Source organism: Pseudonaja textilis, chromosome 13, assembly GCF_049901715.1.
Source record: "Pseudonaja textilis isolate UNSWEBS1 chromosome 13, rPseTex1.2, whole genome shotgun sequence".
Lineage (NCBI taxonomy): Eukaryota > Metazoa > Chordata > Lepidosauria > Squamata > Elapidae > Pseudonaja > Pseudonaja textilis.
The window spans coordinates 2,364,675-2,386,489 of NC_142002.1; the positions used below are offsets into that span (position 1 = coordinate 2,364,675).

The 21,815-nt window shown below is 43.0% G+C and overlaps 1 protein-coding gene across 2 annotated transcripts in view; it reads left to right on the plus strand.

The window, feature by feature from the left end:
- Nucleotides 1-21,815, plus strand: part of MEGF11 (multiple EGF like domains 11) — a 498,439-nt gene that overhangs the window by 347,950 nt on the left and 128,674 nt on the right. For both annotated transcript variants that reach the window (XM_026709368.2, XM_087941849.1), the window contains exons 10-11: nucleotides 3,928-4,140; nucleotides 12,960-13,134. In XM_026709368.2, coding sequence (XP_026565153.2) covers nucleotides 3,928-4,140; nucleotides 12,960-13,134 — 388 coding nt within the window. The remainder of the gene's footprint in view (nucleotides 1-3,927; nucleotides 4,141-12,959; nucleotides 13,135-21,815) is intronic.

Sequence of the window (21,815 nt, forward strand, 5' to 3'; positions counted from 1 at the left end):
GCTGCCACTCTTACCAATGTTCGTAAAAGAAAATAATATTTGTTACATGTATATAATGTGTTAAACAAAGCGTGGTAGTGTTTAATATTTTGCGAAATTGTGGCCATTAATTCTACTGCTTGACAAGTATATTAACCCAAGCTGAAATAATTATGCACTTATTATTAAAGCCCCGAAGAACGGCTTTAAAGTAGCTCTCTGCAGATAAGGAGGATGAAATGGGAAATGGAACAAGAATCAGGCAAGGGGTGCATTCGGTGGTGGTATAATTTAACCGAGCAGCACATTTCACCCCTAATGGTCTCTCGGGATTGATAGGATAGGAAGTGAGGCATTTCCACTGCGTGAAATTCACTTGTGGAGTGTATTTCATCTTCCCAAGGTAACAAAGGGATAAACCCAGGGGTGGGATTCAAATTTTTTAACAACTTTTTCGGCGTGGCTTAGTTGGTGAGCATGGCTTTGTGGTCATGTGACTGGGTGAGTGTGGCTTGGTGGTCATGTTATTGGCTGGGCGTGGCCAACTCAACATCACTCACTTTGAGGCACACATCTCCTTGCCTGGCCTCTCGTGACTGTGGGGATGCTGCAACAGTCGTAAGTGTGAAAAACGGTCATAAGTCACTTTTTTCAGTGACATTGTAACTTTGAATGGTCCCTCCACACAAGCAACATACCAGCAAAGGAGGGGAAAACAACTCCAGAGAAGTTCCTGAGACAGGAAGTCCAGTCCTGCCAAGAATGTAATAAGGGTTAATGGAGAGGCAGTTTTTGTAAGCAACACCAGAATGTTTCCTTCCTGCCTTCCTTACAGGATTAGCCCAGTAATTTCTTCTAACAACCAGTTCTCCAAACTGCTTATAAGGTTAACGACCGGTTCTAGCGAATAGGTGCGAACCGGTAGAATCCCACCCCTGGATAAACCACAGAGAAGCGAGGACCGGGGGGGAGCAAAGGCTACTAATTATGTAAATGGATGAAGGCACCGAGGTTTGATTTTTTTTAGAGGCTAGAGAGTGCCTATAAATACATGATAATATACTGAGGTGTCAGCAGCCCATTCATCTTGATGAGCATTGTGTTTTTCTGCTTAAATAAGCAAAGTGCCATCAGTGGGGCGTGTGTGTTTCTCCACCAGCCAGAAAGAGTTGCCAACTGCAGGATCCAATCTGACTCTGTCACCAGAACCAAAGGTTTATTCTTCCAAGCTTTCGGGCTTGTGCTGGAGCCCACCTTCGGGAAATCTCTGATGGATGGGTTCCAGCACCAGCCCCCCACCAAAAGAGGCATCAGGATGGCTCAGGGGGGTAAGAGACTGGGCTTGTCAGCTGGAAAGTCAGCAGCTCAGGTACAGGACTCAAGCACCATGTGACGAGTGAGCTCCCATCCTCGCTTCAACTCCTGCCCAGCTAGCAGTTTGAATGCATGAAAATGCGAGTAGATAAATAGGTACCACTTTGGTGGGAAAGTAACACTGCTGCATGACATCATGTTGGCTTAGGACTGCAGGAATGCCTTCAGACAGTGCTTGTTCAGTGGCCTTGAAATGGAGATGAGCTCTATTCTCTATACTTTACTTTTACTTTACCTTTACTTTACCTTTACTTTAACTTTACTTTACTTTACTTTTACTTTACTTTTACTTTACCTTTACCTTTACTTTACTTTACTTTACTGTCATTGCACCTCGTACAACGAAATCATACACCATCTTCAGTGCACATCATGACGGTGAAAATAAACACAAACACACATCCTTCACACTCTGCACATTGAATCGAAAACCCCAGATACAGTAGAATTCAACAGAGCTACTGCCCTGGGGTGGAAGTTGTTTTCAGCCTATTTGTCCTTGTTTTTATTATTCTGTGCCGTCTGCCAGATGGTAATAGTTCAAAAAAAAAATAGGATGAGATGGATCTTTGAGAAGGACTAGCAGAGTAAAATCTGTAGGATTCCTTTTTTTGCTCAATGACAGACTCAGATTGGATCCTGCAGCGTTATCCTGGGACGGACGTATTTGCTTTCATTCGTGAGAGTTTCCAACTGCTCAGCCAAAGAAAGCATTGGTGCTGTAGTCAGGAAGATCGACGGCTATTCAGTTCCAAGAGCCAGAAGATTAGGTGGGAAAGCATACACATGTGTGCACACGCACCAGGGTTCCGGAAAGGAAACAACCTGCAGGGGCTGACTTCGAAGGGCAAGTCACAGAATCGGCCACTGATATTCAATTCTCAGCAATGATGAAAAGAGATGACAGGGCTGGGGGCTCAGTGGTAGCCTAAGAGGGGCTCTCCAACCCCCGGACTGCTTGCACAAGCTCCATTTGTGCAAAGGAGCATGTGTGCACGCCCAATGCTTGTGCAAATGGAGCTGTGGTGCGCACGCACACTGTTTGTGCAGAGCCATCCTCTCTCCCACCAGCTGGAAAAATTAGGGACAGCTGACTTAGGAGATATTTGCAGTGAGGTGCTACTTTGATATAATTTGAATCAGAGGAATCTGAACAGTTTAACAACCATTTTAAGATGATAGATATTCAAGACATGCCTGTAAGGTTTTCCCGCATTACATAAACACGCACAAAAATTCTTCTCCGTAGAAAAACTGCATTCCATAAAGCCCCCAAATTCTGGGTCTTAAACCAAGTAGCTTTCCAGCGGCGGATATATTTTGAACCATTTACTTTAAACTATTTATCTTTGGCAGTGACATTCCATGTTTAATTATCTAAATATGTAAGCCAGTTCTTAATGAACTTCGGCCCAAATATTAAAAGTAATATTTCTATTTTAAAAGGAAGCAGAAGATTGTTCTACCAACTAAAATGCCTTAAAATAACTATCGCAGATGATAAACTCATGCAGAAGTATATATAGCAGCCAAACTAGTTGAAGTTTTTCACAGCCTGTTTGTTTCAAGTCAAAATTATATTAAATTAAATCAGCCACTGTATATTCTTTTTCCTATTAACCAATTTTATTGCTGCATTTTTCCCCAGGCAAACAATATCTGCCAAAATATTTTCTCCCTTATTGTCATATTTTAACACTTTGTATTCTGTGCAAAATGAGCTACAAACAAAAAATGCTTAGCGGTAGTTTTTCTGTGGGGCAGTTACAGGAAACATTTTAATCAGTGGTGATTATGACTTGCTTGGCTTCAAACGTTGTGGCTGCTCCATCGCTGGAGGTTTTTAAGAAGTGACCGGACAGCATTTATCCAGAAGGGTACTATAAGGTCTCATGCTTGAGCAGTGGGTAGGACTTGAAGACCTCCAATGGTCCTTCTAACTCAAGTATTCTGTAACCCGTATGAATGCTTAGCCGTGGTGGTGCAGTGGTTAGAATGCAGTATTGCAGGCTAGCTCTGCCAACTGCCAGCAGTTCAATCCTGACTGGCTCAAGGTTGACTCAGCCTTCCATCCTTCCGAGATGGGAAAAATGAGGACCCAGATTGTTGGGGGAAAGAAGCTGACTCTGTAAACTGCTTAGAGAGAGCTAAGAAGGGAGGGAGGGAAGGCAGGAAGGAAGGACGGATGGAAGGAAGGAAGACAGGAAGGAAGGAAGGAAGGAAGGAAGGAAGGAAGGAAGACAGGAAGGAAGGAAGGAAGGACTATGGTCGCACAGTGGTTAGAATGCAGTATTGCAGGGTGACTCTGCCCACTGCCAACAGTTCGACTCTCATTGACTCAAGGTTGACTCAGCCTTCCATCCTTCTGAGGTCAGTAAAATGAGGACCCAGATTGTTGGGGGCCAGAGGATGACCTGTAAACCACTTAGAGAGGGCTGTAAAGCACTGTAAAGCAGTATATAAGTCTTAAGTGTTGTTATTGTTGTAATAATGGTGCAACCTATATGATAAGGAAGGAATCATTTATCAATAATTTGGCCCACCTGATGCTGAGTCCCTGATGTTTCTTCGTAGGTGCCAGGAGGAGTGTCCAGTGGGGACATTTGGCTTCCAGTGTATGGAGAAGTGTAACTGCGAGAACAGAGCCAAGTGCTACCATGTCAACGGGGCGTGTCTGTGTGATCTGGGCTTTAAGGGCATCCATTGCCAGGAGCGGATCTGTCCCGAGGGATACTACGGACTGAAATGCAACAAATGGTGTCCATGTCACGCTACTAACACAGTCAGGTACGTGTGCGGTGTTTCTGCAAAAGGGGAAAGATGTAGAGCAAGGAGCTTTCCGGCAGCCAGGAGGAAAACGTCACCAGGTGCTTTCTCTGCCTAGCGGAAGACATTCATCTCCTGCTCTTAGGCCCACTGCAAGAAACATGGGGAGAGGGCATTGCCAGTTGGGTATGAGAACAGCCTCTTGCCAGGCTCTGGTGGAAAAGGGAGAAGTTGAACTGGGGCAAAGAGCATCTTTAAAATATGATTGATAGGATCTTTCACCCTTTTCAAGAGTCAAGGGTTTGGGGAAGTGTCTACAGGGCCTTGTGTCAGCAATTGGCAAGACAACAGAAGGCGGTGAGTGGAGTTCTGGCCCGCCCTTCATTCCTTCCTTCCTTCCTTCCTTCCTTCCTTCCTTCCTTCCTTCCTTCCTTCCTTCTCTCCCTCCTTCCCTCCCTCCTTCCTTCCTTCCTCCCTCCCTCTCTTCCTTCCTTCCTTCTTCCCTCCCTCCATTCCTCCCTTCCTTCCCTCTTTCTTTCCTCCCTTTCCTCCCTCCCTCTCTTTCTTCCTTCATCTCTTTCTTCCTTCCTTCCTTCCTTCATCTCTTTTTTCCTTCCTTCATCTTTTTTCCTTCCTTCCTTCCTTCTCTCCCTCCGTCCCTCCCTCCTTCCTTCTCTCCCTCCTTTCTTCTTTCCTTTCTCCCCTCCGTCCCTCCGTCCCTCCCTCCTTCCTTCCTCCCTTCCCTCTTTCTTTCCTCCCTTCCCCCTCCCTCCCTTTCTTCCTTCATCTCTTTTCCTTCCTTCCTTCCTTCCTTCCTTCCTTCCTTCCTTCCTTCCTTCATCCTTCCTTCCTTCCTTCCTTCCTTCCTTCCTCTTTCAGAATCTGCTTTTTTTCCCCCCTCCACGTGCTTCGTCTGAGAAATCCTCCCTTGCTTGAAGAGCTATTACAGAAAAAAGGGTGTGGATTTCTTTGGGAACTTCCTCCTTGCTTGCTTGCCTACTTGCCTTTCCTCTCTTGGCCTGAGAAAGCTTACAGTAAATGCAAATCAGTCCGTGGTGTGGTTTTTTTTTACTTTGACCCTTGGCTTCATCTCATTTCTTTTTCACATCAGATGATCTGCATTGAATTGATGCACCACCTAGTCAGCATGTAGCAGAGGGGGAGGTTCAACAGACGGGCATTCTCGAACTGATGGCTGTCTGAGCTCTACGGAGCTTTGTTGTTGTTTTACTCTGCGCCAGGCAATTTCGTACAAAAGTTGGTGAACTCTTCTGCAAGTGATCATTCTGTCCTGAGCCTTGTTTCCGTTTCTGCCATATTTGATTATCTCCGAACGCCTCGACTTCCTCAACCCCAATTCAAACAAGCATTTATAATTTATCTGACCTTTTCTGCCATTCCAGAGTTACATTCCAAAGTGACCCCTTTCGACCAGGAGACAAACAGCAAGGTGGATGTTTTAATGGAGATCACTCAAACTCTGTCTGGGGTTAAGCTCTTGTCTCAAAGATTATAGAGTTGAAATTCTCTTGAAGATAGTGGTGTGATTGGTGCCTTAGTTATATGCCTTTGGCTCAAATCAAATCAAATCAAATCTATTCTTTTGCTAAAGCCAGGCTGTCTGACACAGTCTATAAGCTTTCTCCATCAGAAAGAAGAAGGTAACCTAGGGCAGGAAAAGGAGGGAAGGGAAGGGAGAAGAGATAAAGGGAAGGAAGAGAAAGGAAGGGAAAGGAAAGAAGAGATAAAGTGAAGAGAAGGAAAGGAAGGGAAGGAAGAAGATACAAAGGGAAGGGAAGGAAGGGAAGGGAAGGGAAAGGAGAAGAGATAAAAGGAAGGGAATAGAAGAGAAGGAAGGGAGAAGAGATAAAGGGAAGGAAGAGAAGAGAAGGAAGGGAGAAGAGATAAAGGGAAGGAAAGAAAGGGAGAAGAGAGGAAGGGAAGGGAATTCCTGGAAAGGAAAGGGCATTGGAAGAAAAATAATCCCAGTTTTTAAATGTCACATTTCCCGCTCTCAGTTTTGTATTTACATATGCTAATTTTCTACTGGAGAAGTCTAGCAACTGTTAGATATATTTTCACAGATTTTTAAGACTGTTCTATAAGAGGGGTCAACAACCTTTTCGACCTCAGGGACCACCAAACTCATAATTTTAAGTCCCAGGGACATGGGGTGTGGGCGTGGCCTAATTTGTGGGTGTGGCTTGGTGGTCATGTGACTGGCTGGGCATGGCTTGTATGTAAATATTATAAATATTTATGTAAATATTGATTTTTTTATTTAAAAAAGAGCAACTTTTACCCCAAATCAGGCAAAGCAGGCAGGCAGATTGAGTTGCTCACAGAATCATTCAGTGATCTATCTATCTGCCATCAGCTAGCTCAGCCTCTCAAATTTGCTTGCCGTGAGTCTGCACTGAATAACAGAAACTTCAGTCCTAAGGGAGGTTCAGCTGTGCTTAAAAGCCAAGCCAAAGATCTAAAGATTAGCTAGAAAGCAAGAAATCCATCCATTTCCTGCTTCCTAGTTAATCTAAATCTCCCGGCATAGCAGAACAGCTGATAGTCAGAAAAAGGAAAAATAGCAATTTAGCAGACAAGTTTGCTGGGTAAGGAGTGAGTGGGCGGGGAGGGTTCCCGCAGGCCATGCTGGAAGGGCAGCTTTGGGTTTCTGCGCAGCCTGGATTAATTGCTTTGGGGGGGGTAACAATTCTCTGTGGCCCATGAAAATTTTCTCACAGCCCACCAGTTGGCAACCACTGGAGTACACATCCCCAGTTCCCACAACCGTTTATCATATGTTTTTAACCTCCACTCCAGGTGATTCTTTGATGAGTCACACCTAAATTTACAAACTTTTTTTTGCCACCGCAATCGCTGCGGTTGTTAAGTGAATCGCACAGCATTAAGTGAGTCTGGTTCCCCCCCCCTTGACTTTGCTTGTTGGAAGCTGGCTGTAAGAACCAGCCTGTCAGTCTTCAAGATCTTTTCTAGTGCTTTGCATCTTTCGCTGCCATAAGTAACGGGGGGAGGGGGGGATATGTCTGGGAAGAGAGCTGGAGGTGTTACATTCTTGTGTTGTATAAATGAGGAGTGGAGGGGGGGAGTATAAATTCCTGCTCTTAACTTTCTATTCCTTGCTTCGCCTTCTTTTCTCTGCGCATCTGCAAACCTTTATCAAAATATGCCAAGGTCAACGGACAGAGGCCTCATCACCACCTGAAGATGCCCACATGACCGTATCCAGAACTTTTAATTGGAAGAATCTTTTGGGTGGGAACAATTCCATCCCTTTGTATATGTGATCTGCGCGCCTAATTTCTTAGGTTCAGAATTCTGTCTGAAGCTACCACTTCAATTTGCAGCTAAAGATTTCTTTCCTCTAATCTATGGAGTCTTTAAGTATTTCTTTCTTGGATTTTGAATGGAGCACAGACTGACATTGTTCTGAATCTAAGAAACCTCTTATCCCCTCAAGAAAGCAGAAACCCTTGAAACAGGCAGCATTTCAAAAGGAGCTTTTATTGGGAGAAAGCGATAGCAAGAAAAGCAAGGCAGGATCTGACGTTCCAGCTCAAAACGGTTAGGTTAAAAGTTGTAGAAAACCCTCCCCTCGGCCCAGTCCTACAGGTGCGAAGTTGTTGGGAGAACTTCGAGCTGGGAAAAGGTGTTAAGAAATTGTTCCCAGGCGTCACTTGCTCCTCTCTCTGGATCTGAGACAAAACAAATGGCTCCGGGCTCATCCTTCCCCCTCCCATTACAAGGAAGGTACATCGAAGTTAAAGGAAAGACCAGAAATAAGAAAGGACCATACAACATTATTGTTATTGTTATTGGGGGGGGGGGATGCCTCCCACCAGAATAGCAATAGCACTTAAGACTTATATACCACTTTATAGTGCTTTGACAGCCTTCTCCAAGCAGTTTACAGAGTCAGCCTCTTCCCTTCAACAATCTGGATCCTCATTTTACCCACCTTGGAAGGACGGAAGGCTGAGTCAACCATGAACCGGTCAGGATTGAACCCCTGGAAGTCAGCAGAATAATCCTGCAATACTGCATTCTAATTACTGGGAGGGAAGGAAAGAGGGAAGGAAGGAAGAAAGGAAGGAAGGAAGGAAGGAAGGAAGGAAGGAAGGAAGGAAGGAAAGAGGGAAGGAAGGAAGAAAGGAAGAAAGGTAGCAATAGAACTTAGACTTATATATTGCTTCATTAGTGCTTGTCAGCCCTCTCTAAGCAGTTTACAGAGCCAGCCTCTTGCCCTCAACAATCTGGCTCCTCATTTTACTCATCTAAAAAGGAGGGAAGGCTGAGTCAACCTTGAGAGCCTGGTGAGATTCGAACTGCCAAATTGCAGGCAGCTGGCAGTCAGCAGAAGTAGCCTGCAGTACTGCATTCTAACCACTGCGCCACTGCTGGCTCTTATGGCAGCATCCTGATAGGGATCTGGTTGAGAAGGTCACAAAGGATAATCACATGACCCTGGGATGTTGCAATTGTTGCAAATCCATGCTGGTTGCCAAGCACCAGAATTTGGATCCCATGACCGTGGGGATGCTATGATGGTAGTGGAGGACTGGGTTATCAGTCACTTTTTTCAGTGTGGTTGTAATTCTGAATGGTCGCTTAAACATATAGTTGTAAGCTGCGGACTACCTGTATTGATTTCCTTAAAGACGTTTTAATCCCAAGAGTTGCACCTTTTGTATAAAAATCCCAAAGCCTTTCTCAATGTTCAGCTACCAATCTGTTACTGCTTGATGTTCTGCCTTAATGGCAAGATCACTTACTGAAGGACCAAGGTTCTCTCCAAATCAGGAGATCTTTTCTGCAAAGCCCTTGCAAAATAATAATAATGATGATAATAACGATTATACTAATACTAATAATACTACTAATAATAATAATGTCAGAAAATTTAGCCTTATTTCCTGGTTGAATCTCTTCTTGATCAGTTCCCATCCATTATTCCTTGTCTTGCCAAATAGGTACCTTGGAAAACAGCTTGACCCAATCTATACCATTTCTGACAGGTGGCAGTCCAGTCTCTTCTTGAAATCCTCCAGTGAGGAAGCTCCCGCAACTTCTGAAGGCAACTTTTGTTCCATGGGTTGATTGTCCCCCCTGTCAGAAAATTCCTCCTTGTTTCCAGGTTGAACCTCTCCTTGATCAATTTCCATCCATTGTTCCTTGCCTGGCCTTTGGGTGCTTTGGAAAATAGGTTGAGCCCCCTTCCTCTCTGTGGTAGCCCCTCAAATATTGGAGGATGCTATCCTGTCTCCCTGGTCCTTCTCTTCCCTAGACTGACCATGCCTGGTTCCTGCAACCGTTCATCGTAGGTTTGAGCCTCCAGTCCCCTCATCATCCTGGTTGCTCTTTTCTGCCCTCTTTCCAGAGTCTCAGCATTTTTTTTTTATAGTGTGGTGACCAAAAGTGGATGCAGTACTCTAGGTGTGATTTACTAAGGCTTTATAGAGTGGTATCAATACCTCACTTGATCTTGATTGTATCCCTCTGTTAATGGAGTTTAGGATTGCATAAAGAGTTTCGCTACCCTCATTTCATGAGTTGTTGCTTTCATTAAAAAAGTCTGAAGTTTGGATGCATTCTTAATGAAGGCTAGGTAGGATTTTCAAATTTGATAGGAATAAATGACCTTCTTAACATTTATTCCCTCGGTATAATATTTGCATTATATGCTTCAGATCCAGCCAGATTTCTATTCACGGCTGGCTTCTTTTTAACTTCCTCTCTGTTTGTACCTGCTTTCTTGCCTTGAAACAGTCTTGTCTCCAGATGGTATCTGCAGCTCTTAATAAATGAGTCTAGTCACTCAACTGATAAAATCTGTCATTCCACTCAGCCTTATCTTGGTCCTCGTGGGGGACAGGAGAGACAGCGGCAGGCACGGATCCATAGATGTATTTTTCATGCATTGTGTTGGCATTTCAGGGTTTAACTTTACAAGAAACTCTGCTTCAGTTTGTTAAGTTTCAAGACAAAGAGGTACCAAAAGATGAAGGACCTATGACCTTCTCAAAGGACATCTGTCTGTCTGGATTTGGGTTCCAGTCTGACCATGGCATTATCATCATAGGCAAGGCACATAATGCCAGTGTCCAAAATTGGATCCGCTTCTTGTACTGTGATACCTTGGTATTCAATTGCTTTGAAATTCATCGAATTTGGTACAGTGTAGTCCTTGATGTAAACTCATAAAATATTTCTCTGGTCTTTTTAGAGTTGCCAACAGAAAGGGAGCGGGGAGCAATTGCAACGGCTTGCAAACCGAAACTGCATTCCATAAATGTTTTCAAAGATAGTAACTAGATGACTGAAGTTTCTGCCGTGCAAAATTCTAACTGGAGAACATGATTGATGGCTCTGGGCTATGGATGTGTCCCATTGGAGAATATGAATTACGATACACCCAGGGGGTGAGGGGAAAATCCAGGGTCAAGGGTGACAATGAATGATGTGTCTCAGAGTTGGCTACACCCAGGCAGTGCCAGACATGTTAACTCCCAATAAATCCTTTTGAAGTTTTGGAAGTTTGGCTCAAGACTCATTATTTAAATGGGGGCAACTGCCAGAATCCTGACTTACAACAACTCTTTTTGTTACAACAGCACCGAAAAAAGGGACTTATGAACATTTTTCACACTTACGACTGTTGCAGCGTCATGTGATCAAAATTCAGGTGCTAAATAGTTCATATTTATGATGGTTGCCATGTCCCAGGGTCCAATGATCCCCTTTTGCGACCTTCTGACAAGCCAAGTCAATGGGGAAGCCAGATTCACTTAACAACCATGTTACTAACTTAACCACTGCGGTGACTCACCTTACAACTGTGGCAAGAAAGGCTGTAAAATGGAGCACAGTTCACTTAACCAATGTCTCGCTTAGCAACCTAAATGTTGGGCTCAATTGTGACCGTAAGTCAAGGACAACTTGTACTCAATGCATTTTGACAGGAAAATTTTGTCCCAGTATTCGTTGTTTGGTACTCGATGCTCACGCTAGAGCGTGTCAACTGCGTTGTGACTTACTACATTATTCGTTATGGGGAAAATTTGTTTGGCACTTATTGCTTTTGGTGCTCATCAGAATCTCATCAGAACCTCATCAGTCTCCCAGAACCAATTAACAAAGAGTCCCGATATTCCACTGCAGATCTACTTCCAAGCTAAGGTCTTCAGTCTTGACCCACAGTCTTGTATCAACAGCGGACACTTTGCTGGAGCTGAACTAAATAAAATAAAAATAGAGACTTAGGCAAAGATAACTTGTTTTCAATCCATTTCACTTTCTTCAGTGAATTTCATAAGTGGAATTTGTACAGAGGAGGATAAAATTCAGAGTCGGGAGATATGAGCTGAGACAGAATATTACCGAAGGCAGAAATAGAGATTTTAGGAGACAGAGAGAGTGAGATTAAAAAACTAGCTTTCCCTGAATGGCGTATTGACTGTTAATTCTGTTCTTCTTGCTGTTTGTCCCTTGCATGCTTATTATTTAGGAGAATAAACTTTGTGCCACTCGTAAAATAAACGTATTTCATGTTGGTAATTTGTTTTTAAAAGGCCTAACCTTTTATATTCTGATGAAAGGCTCCACCTTGAAGGAGAAATGCTTACCAGGTGAAGCGGTTGTTAGGTTGAATTGTAATGTATGGATTCTGACTGCAAGAAACATATATTACTTTTGAAAGATTTAATTTAGCTATGCGGGGCCAAATGGCTTGAAAACGTCGCGTTGTATGTGCCACAAGGAAGAAGCGCAAAACCAGAGAAACCAAACGATTGCTTTGCTGTTTCATTTTATGTTTTCATTCCATGGAGATTAATAGAAGCGGAGGTGGGTGGAGGCACTGGCTGTTTTTATGAGTTTTCATCTAAATGTTAAGAGGCGTGAACCGAGGAACATATAATTCAAGGAGTATGTCAGTTGGAAACTTTTCTTATTTTTTTTTATTAAGCTGATTAATTGTTTTAATTAGTTACTCGAGGAAGCACAAGACAGCTACAGAACTTGGTAATTTTTAGGCACAACATTATGTGCTAGCTCTTTGGTTGATAGCTTAAGTAGGGGGTGTGGGGGGTAGAAACTAGGCCAGTTAAGTAAAACTTTTCTTGGGGATTTTGTAATTCTGGTTTACATTTTTCAAAGTAAAGTCAATGTAATCATAGGCTGCATGAACAGAGGGATAGGATCGAGAATGGAAGGATTTACACTCCTTGCAGACATGACAGGATTTACACTCCTGGTCATTTGCATTCTTTTAGCATGTCGTTAAGGTCACCTGGAGGTTTACCTGTGTTATCAGGGTCACCTGAGTGGTGCAAATGGGTGTGGAGCCTTTTTGTAACTGCTGAAAGGACCTTGCTGTAGACTGGAGGTAGATACCATACAGTCCTTTCAACACTTCCAAAAAGGTTCCACACCCATTTGCACCACTCAAGTGACCCTGATAACACAGATAAACCTCCAGATGACCTTAACGACATGCTAAAAGAATACAAACGAGCAGGAATTGTCTGCAAGGAATATAAATCCTTCCATTTCCCCACCATCAAGTCAGAGCTGAAGAAGCTTCTTGGATGAGAACAACCGCAGAGAAAAATCAGAAAGTCTAGTTGCCTCTGGGACAACCATGACTTGAAGGACTGGAAGACAACCATGGACAACCATGACCTGAAGGACTGGAAGACCTTTAGCTGGAATGTTTGTAAACATGGTGTGACACATAAATGGGTCAGATGTTGGCTTCCAAGGACCTGGGTTTGCTTTTCTTCCCGGCGGAATAGCGGATTAATCCCGCGTCTCTTTTTTGACAGTTGCCATCCTCTGTCTGGCGAATGCAACTGCAAAGCTGGCTGGGCAGGGCTCTTTTGCAACGAAACGTGCGCACCAGGGTTCTACGGTGAAAGTTGTCGCCTTGTTTGCCATTGTCAAAATGGAGCTGATTGTGACAGCATCACAGGGAAATGCACCTGTGGACCGGGATATATGGTAAGTCCTGACCTCCTCCTATTATTAGGATTGTTCATTGCACAGTCGGCCAGATGTTCAGACTGGATTTGGCATTTTGGTCCTTCCCAAGGACCTAGGATAGGCGGATGTGGATGTTTGAGACTGTTACAGATAAATGTTGCAGGATGGAATTAATAATTATTTATTAATTAATATCTATTAAAGTATCAAAATGGAAAGTGAGCAAGTAAAGGAGAGAATGATAGTTATGGGCTAAAAATTTTTGTTACACAATAGATAAGTGGCAGAAATTGTGGGATAGGAATTATAAATTAACGATGTCAGCTACATATAAGGAAAATCTTTGTAAAATGTTTTACAAATGATATTTTTCACCCACAAGGCTGGCAAAGATGTTTAAGGATATGTCCGCTAAATGTTTGAAATGTCATCAGATACATGGTTTGTATTATCATATGTGGTGGACATGCCCAAAGGCAAAAAAAAAAAAATTAGACAAAAATACACACATGGTTGGAAAAAATGATAAAGCGCCATATATATGGAAGCTGTTCTGAGAGACACAGAGCCCAGCCCAACTACTGGTATGTAAACTACTATCAGAAACATGTACTCTTTTTAGCACAGTACAAGATAACATTCCAACCTCAACTTTTTACTTTTACACATTAGTATATAACTCACCATTTCTATAACAATGAACCTAATTGGCAAAACAAAGTCAATATTTTATTTCTTTTTCATTGCAAGTGCAAAATCCAGAAGTGATATCCAAATAAAAAACACAAGTAAATAGTGTATATTCTCCTGTTTGAATAAATCCATCAATTGAAGAAGAAGCTCTTCTGAGTAAAAACCACCTTTTGCAGTTGACTCTGGTGAATTTTTCAATGCTGATGATGTTCAATTGATGCTCCAGATGTTTTGGGGGTTGCACCCAAGGCCCCTATTACTATTGGTTGTACTTTGGCTTGCTTTAGCCACAGTTGTTCTATTTCTATTTGCAAATCTTTGTATTTTATTATCTTCTTGAGTTTTTTTTCTCTTCTATTCCGCTGCCTCCAGGTACTTCCATGTCCACTATCCAGAGTCTTTTATCTATCTTATCAACAATTATTAAATCTGGGGTATTATTTTTATTGTAGGGTTAATATACTCTCTTTTGAAAAGTGTTCTCAACAAATGCTGGTAACTTAGGGTCACTCCAAGTTTTAGAACTGCCAGAAATATGCATATGATTCTAAGGAACATTTGTTTTCTAGGAATGAAATGCTCTGAGGTCAAAACTAATTTTTCAGCTATTTTGACAATTGTACTTTTGCTTTTTTTAAATGTTTATTGTCATTTGTCATAATACACTGCTCAAAAAAAATAAAGGAACTAGAATTCAATTCTTAATTTAATAAGCAGGAATTTGAAAAATCTTCCAAATTTTGTCAGTAATTTTTATTTTCAGCCCTCTTTTATTTCTTTGTAAGCTTGACAGGTTGAAGGTCCAGAATTTTGATGAAGGCAAAGCAAATTAGGAAAAGAACAGCCGTGTTTATCTGATCGTTCTTATAACAATATCAGCAGGGATCAAGCAGGCGAGTGATAGTTAATTTGGAGAGGTTGGAGGTGTCTGTCAAGACTTAGAAGTTCTAAAATACAACAGATTTCTCAGCCTTTGGATTGTTATAAATTTATGAGAAGGCAAAGGGATATTTGAAAATTGGATATGTTACTTGGAAGGGAAATGGTTAACGTTTTACATTCTAACTCTTATTTCTAAAAGAATGAAGGGCGGGCGGAATAAAACTTGAGGCGGTGAGCCAACTCTTTCAGAAGAAAGAGTCAGTCTATTATGTCAAAGTAATTTCTCCTGCAGAATGAAAAAGACTGCTCTCGTCAAATGTCAGGGGTACCATGTGCCATTAAATCTAGGCTGGGCACCCCTTGATTTGTAGTATTTGTACATATCAGCCCCTTGTTGTGACAAATATATTTGTATCTTCTATTTTCTATTCCCTTCTTTCCTCCCTTGCTCTCTTCCTTCCCTTCCTTCCTTCCTGTCCTCCCTTCTTCCCTTTCTCCCTCCCTCTCTCTCTTCCTTCCTTCCTCTCCTTCCTTTCCTCCCTCCTTTTCTCTTCTCCCTCCTTTTCCTTCCTCTCTTCTTCCTTTCCTCCCTCCCTCACTTCCTCTTCCTCTCCTCCCTCCTTTTCCTCCCTCCCTCCCTCCCTTTTCTTCCTTTACTCCCTCTCCCTTCCTCTTTCTCTTCTCCCTCCTTTTCCTTCCTTCGCTCTGTCTCACTGTATGTATATACTGTATGAATGTTTATGTATATCTCTCTCTTTATGTGTGTATGCATACAGACCGACACATACGCACACAGAGAGACACAAAAACACATCTTGGTATCCTTGTAGTTTTTTCCACCTTTTTAATTAAGCATTCTCTCTAATTACCAAGTAAATCTCACTGCGTCAAACAAATGCACAGATATAAGTGACCTTCTCCACTTGCTTTGATATGCTCAACTTACTCCTGGCAATTATCCCAAAGCATTCAGATCCTCTTTTACTAGTCCCAACAAATGGAGATCTAACCAAATAGACACGGAGGCTTGCTCACATAACCAGGTTAGCAAACGAACCTGATTAGGTAAGGATGGATTATATATCCCTAATGAAGTAGCTGGAGGGCAGAACAGCTAGTAAAAGACCATTTACTTTGTCTTTCTATTCTACATTTGAGAACAGGTTGATTTTGACTCCTGATCAAGTAAATCGATTCTCTTAAGTTACACATGAGTCTGAGGGGGGGAAAGACGGTCTTTCGAAAGTATTCAGTGTCAAGTAGAGAACAGGATCACAAGCCATAAAAGCCCACCTCTTAGCAACCCAAACACTTTCTCTCTTTTTTTATCACGTTTATATCCCACAGCAATAAAAAAACAAGTCTCTCAGCAGTTTTACACAATATAAGAGAGCACTAAAACACCCAGAGTACTTTAAAAGGTCTAAAACGATCATATTATTTTTTAAAAAATTTCAACATAGATCAATGCAGAGAAAGCGAGGACAAGATCTCATGTAGAACGATGTATGGAACGATCTCTCTGTGATAGGAAATTTCCAAAGCTGGTAAATAAATAACTCTGGGTTTCGCCTCTAAGCAGAATAACAGAATAGAGTTGGAAGCAGGGGTGAGATTCTACTGGCTTGGACCGGTTCTATAGACCTGGTTGTTATGATTCTGTACAGTTTGGAGAACCGGCAAATCATGCCACTGGTTGGCCCTGCCCCTCTCTGCCCGCCCCCCCTCCTCACCCAGTAAGTCCTTATTGCACATGCCCGACATTGCTGACTTCATTCTCCCCCGCCCAGTCGTTCCTTTTTTTAAAATTTTATTTATTTCTTTTTTTCCCCTCCTGACGATCAGCTGTTCTGATAATCAGCTGTGCAAGGATCCCCCTTGCTGTCTTACTGCTTCACCCAGGAGGCTTCCCTGAGGCCCAGGAGGCCAAAAAAAAATGCGGGGTTTTTTTTTCAGCAACCCCCCCCCCCCCCGCCGCTCCATTTTTTGCCTTCCTGGGCCCCAGGGAAGCTTCCTGAGAGGAAAAACGGCCCCTCAAGGAGGCTTTCCTGAGGTCCAGAAGGCAAAAAAAATTGGGGGTTGCTGTAAAAAAATGTACCGAGCAGAATCCAAATGGAAGTTATGTATTATATTGAATGTTACAACTTTAGGGAAAGGATATAAAGGCGTCATACTCCTTGTAGGTCATCTAGTCCAGTGGTTGCCAACTGGTGGGCCGGGGACCGCTAGTGGTCTGTGAGAAAGATTTGGTGGTCCACAGAAAAATGTCCCCCCCCCCAAAGCACTCCCCTCAAAGCAATTAATCCAGGCTGCGCGGGAACACAAGGCTGCGTCGCCCACATGGCCCGCCCACCCGCTGGCCCCCACCCTTTGGCCGAACACAAACCTTACCTTGAGTAGAGCCACGCGAGCTGGAACTGGAAGGTAAGACTAACGGCAAGGGAGGGAAATCCGCCTCAGGGGGACCTTGCTGATGTTGGTGGGAAAGTCAGTCCCATATTCCAGAGCTTCAGTAGTCACAAAACTGGCCCTTTGGTCATCCCAGAGCAGCTCCTCCAGTCCATGGCAGGCCGGTGCACCTGAGTGGAAGAGCAGCTGCTCCAGGATGACCAAAGGGCCAGTCCTGTGACCACTGTGGCTCTGGAATATGGGACCGACTTTCCCACCAATGTCAGCAAGCCCCCGTCAGTCAAAATTCATATCAGTGGTCCACAGGATTTAAAATTATGAGTTTGGTGGTCCCTGAGGTCCAAAAAGTTGGTGACCCCGATCTAGTCCAACCCCCCGACCCAAGCAGGAGACCTTACACCATTTCTGACAGATGGCAGTCCAATCTCTTCTTGAAAGCTTCCAGGGATGAAGCTCCCACAACTTCCCAAGGCAACTTCTGTTCCATGGGTTGATTGTCCTCACTGTCAGAAAAGTTCTCCTTATTTCTAGGTTGAATCTCTCCTTGTTCAGTTTCCATCCATTATTCCTTGTCTGGCCTTTGGATGCCTTAGAAAATAGCTTGACCTCTTCCTCCTCTCTGGGGCAGTCCCTCAAATATTGGAAGACCGCTATTCCCTGAGAAATCTCTTCTGGGTTTTTTTTTTAACCCCTTCCAACTAGCAATATTATATTAGCCGCGGAGCTTGTAATGGAGGCCTTTCTCACATTTTCTTCCATTAAGAACAAAAATAATAACCCAGAGTTTCCAAGAGAAACTCCCCCAAAGGTTGATTAGGTTCTGCTGGCCCACTCTGGAAATAACATTTTATCTCCTGCTAAAGAGCTATTTCCACAATGACATTTAAACAGCTCGGTTATTGAAGATGGCACCGTAATCACTGAAGCATATTTAGGTATTAGTTGCGTTGCACTCCCATAATGTACAATAGTCTCTGGCAATTAGTCCAGGAAGAGTCGTTAAGCTGGGAATTGCTAATTTATGGCAGTGGAAGTGTCTTTGTTATCCTCGGGTTGAAGCCGGTTTTGGAGACATTGTCTCAGAACAACGAGGGTTATTGAATTCTGGGAGGCCCGCTGACTTTCAGGAGTGGGTGAGGCCACGCCACAGTCAGAAACAGGAGAAAGTGATTCGGATAGAATAGACCTGGAAGGGACCCTGGAGGTCTTCTATTCCAGCCCCTGCTCAAGCAGGAGAACCTATCCCATTTCAGATAAGTGGCTGTCCAGTCTCTTCTTAAACAACCTCCAGTGATGGATCAGTCACGATTTCTGAAGGCAAATGATTCCATTGGCTAATTGTTGTTATTATTAGGAAGTTTCTTCTTAATTCTAAGTTGCTTCTCTCCTTGATTAGTTTCCATCCATTGTTTCTTGTCCTGCCTTCTGATGCTTTGGAGAATAGCTTGACTCCCTCTTCTTTGTGGCAGCCCCTTGAATACTGGAACACTGTCAATATGTCACCCCTACATAGGTGGGATTCAGCAGGTTCTGACCAGTTCTGGAGAACCTGTAGTGGAAATTTTGAGTAGTTTGGAGAACCGGCCATCCCACCTCTGACTGGCCTGCCAACCCCATCTCTTCTCTGCCCCTCGTTGAGTGCCATCTGATCGGCTGGGTCTTCTTTGGTTGCCCTGCAAAGGAGAACGGAGCTGGAAAGCAGGTGGGGAGGGAATGGGATTTTTGCAATATCCTTCCCCTGCCATGCCCACCAAGCCACGCCCACCAAACAAAGCCACGCCCACAGAACCGGTAGTAAAACATTTTTAATCCCACCACTGTACCCTTAATTCTTCTCTCCAGACTAGCCAAACCCAAAGTAACACACCCCAAATCCATCTCAAGGCTCTTATCTAGGGTAGCTATCTGTGGGAATGACTTTGGAAGACCCAGTGAAGAGAAGCTGACTGGGACATGGTCAGATAAGAGAAGGCATAGCCCAGAGCTTCCCAATGGGCAGAATACCTTATGCCACCAGACTTGAAATTCTAGAGCTAGAAAACCTTGAATTATGCTGCCTTCAGTCCGATCTAAGTATAGTATATAAAATCATACATTGCAACGTCCTACCTGTCAATGAATACTTCAGCTTCAACCATAACAATACAAGAGCACACAATAGATACAAACTCAAGGTTAACCGCACCAAACTTGATTGCAAGAAATACGACTTCAGCCACAGAGCCGTCAATGTCTGGAATCCTCTACCTGACTCTGTGGTTTCTTCCCCAAACCCCAAAAACTTTAACCTTAAGACTGTCTACTATTGACCTCACCCCTTTCCTAAGAGGTCTGTAGGGAGCGTGCCTAAGCGCATCTTGTAAGCAACTGACAGAATTGTGCATCTACTAAGAGCTGCAGCGGCACAGCGGTTCGAATGCAGCACTGCAGGTTAGGCTGACCGGTGGGAAGTGACTCCAGCAGGATTTTGCACCTTGGGAAGGACATTTTTTTCCCCAAATGAGCAAACTCATTTTTAATTCTTAGCTGCAGCCCTCAGCATGAAACAAGTTGGCTGCGTGTGCATAAATACATTTTGATTAGTGACATCTAAGTAGCATTTGTGAAGTTGGTGGGGGAGGCAGGAAGGAGTGAAATTCTGATCAATCTGTATTCCTAAATGCGCCTGCATTTGAGGTCAGCAATGAAAGATTAGGAGTTCAAATGTTTCTCGTCTTTAATTCTGCTTCTGCCTGATGGAGTTCTGTTTATCGCTTGCCTTTCTCTTGAAATAAATTCCAGTTGCTTTCAAAGGGAGGGACCGAGGGGAGAAAAAAAAGAGGCTTCCATCGATAATTTAATTCGAAAATATAATTTAAGAAACAGCCATTTTCATTCAAGGAGAGGTGGAAGAAAAGCCACATCCCATACAGGTAGTCCTCGACTTATAACCACAGTTGAGCCTGTTGCTAAACGAGACATTTGTCAAGTGAATTTCGCCCCGTTTGATGACTTTTCTTGCCACAGTCACTAAGTGAATCACTGCAGTTGCTAAGTTAGTAGCATGGTTGTTAAGTGAATCTGGTTTCCTCATTGACCTTACTTGGCAGAAGGTCGCAAACGGGGATCACACGTGACCCCAAGACACTGCAACTGTCATAAATACAAGTCAGCTGCCAAGGATCTGGATTTTGATCACGTGACTGCGGGCGATGCTGCAAAAGTCATAACTATGAAAAATGGTCATAAGTCATTTGGAACAGTCACTAAATGAATTGTTGTGAGTCAAGGACTATCAGTATTGTTGCTTTTCGCTAATTTTTTAAGGATCTGTTTCCTCTTCTGGGGACAATTTTGCAGAGAACCATTTGGCCTTTTTTGCTTAAGAATAAAAACAGAGCTTTGTGAAAGCTTTGGCAGATGTTGTTGTTTTTAAATAGAAGACATTAGATTAACAGAGTTGGAAGGGACCTTCTAGGTCATCTAGTCCAACCCCCCTGCCAAGCAGGAGACCCTACACCATTTCTGACAGATGACAGTCCAGTCTCTTCTTGAAAGCCTCCAGCGATGAAGCTCCCACAACTTCTGAGGGCAACTTCTGTTCCATTGGTTGAATGTTCTCACTGTCACAAAGTTTCTCCTTATTTCCAGGTTGAATCTCTCCTTGTTCAGTTTCCAACTGTTATTCCTTGTCTGGCCTACAGGAGCTTTAGAAAATAGCTTGACCCCCTTTTCTTCTCTGTGGCAGCCCCTCAAATATTGGAAGACTGTTATCCTGTCTCCCCTGGTCCTTCTCTTCACTAGACTAGCCAGACCCAGTTCCTGCAACCGTTCATCGTATGTTTTAGCCTCCAGTCCCTTAATCATCTTGGTTGCTCTCCTCTGCACTTTCTCTAAAGTCTATAGAATACTAAAACTAAAATAGTTTTCTATTATTTGCATATCCACTTCCTATCTCTTATACAGGTCGGAGCAGAAGTTATATAAAAGGACTCTTGAATAAAGTCATTATCTGTTAATACCATCTCCCCTTCTTGAATTTACTCTTATCTTTTTCTTTTCTGCTCCCTTTCTCAGTTTATATGCCAGCCAGCTTCCTAATTGGTTTGCAAACTCAAAATGTCTTTGTTTTGCATTGTTCAATTTTGCTTCTATTTCCCAGGCAGTTAACATAGACAGTTGCTAGGGTAGCAATTGAATTTGGTATGAAAATTTTAAGTCTGTTAGCGTCTTCTGCAACTCAGTTGTTTGTTTTTAATTTCATTCAATATCCTTAGCATCTTTTTGCGAAATAACTATACTTCAAACCTAGACTAAGAATCTCTGTATGATGCAGATTTAGGAGGAGGGCTATCCATTCCTCAGAAATGCTTGTAAATTTTGAATTTGCATCATTCCTGTCCATTTATGACATGTTACCTCATTTATGAAATATTTTATGAACAAGTGAACATCAAGTTGACACTAGTGGTGCATATCATTTTGCTTGCATGCTTTCTTTGTATCAAATCCAATCTAATCTTTATCACAGCCACAGACCAGAATAAGAGAGACAGAATGCTAGCAGTAAAGACTAACAAAGAGACAGACAAGGGCATAGAAATGTTTTATGAATTGACAAAGACATGATAACTGTCATGTCCCTGATGGAGTCTGACTCCAAGGGAGAAGAGGAACATCTGACAGGGAGTGGAATTGTGGCTCTGGAGGTTGTGGAGGAAACTGGGGAAGGGCAC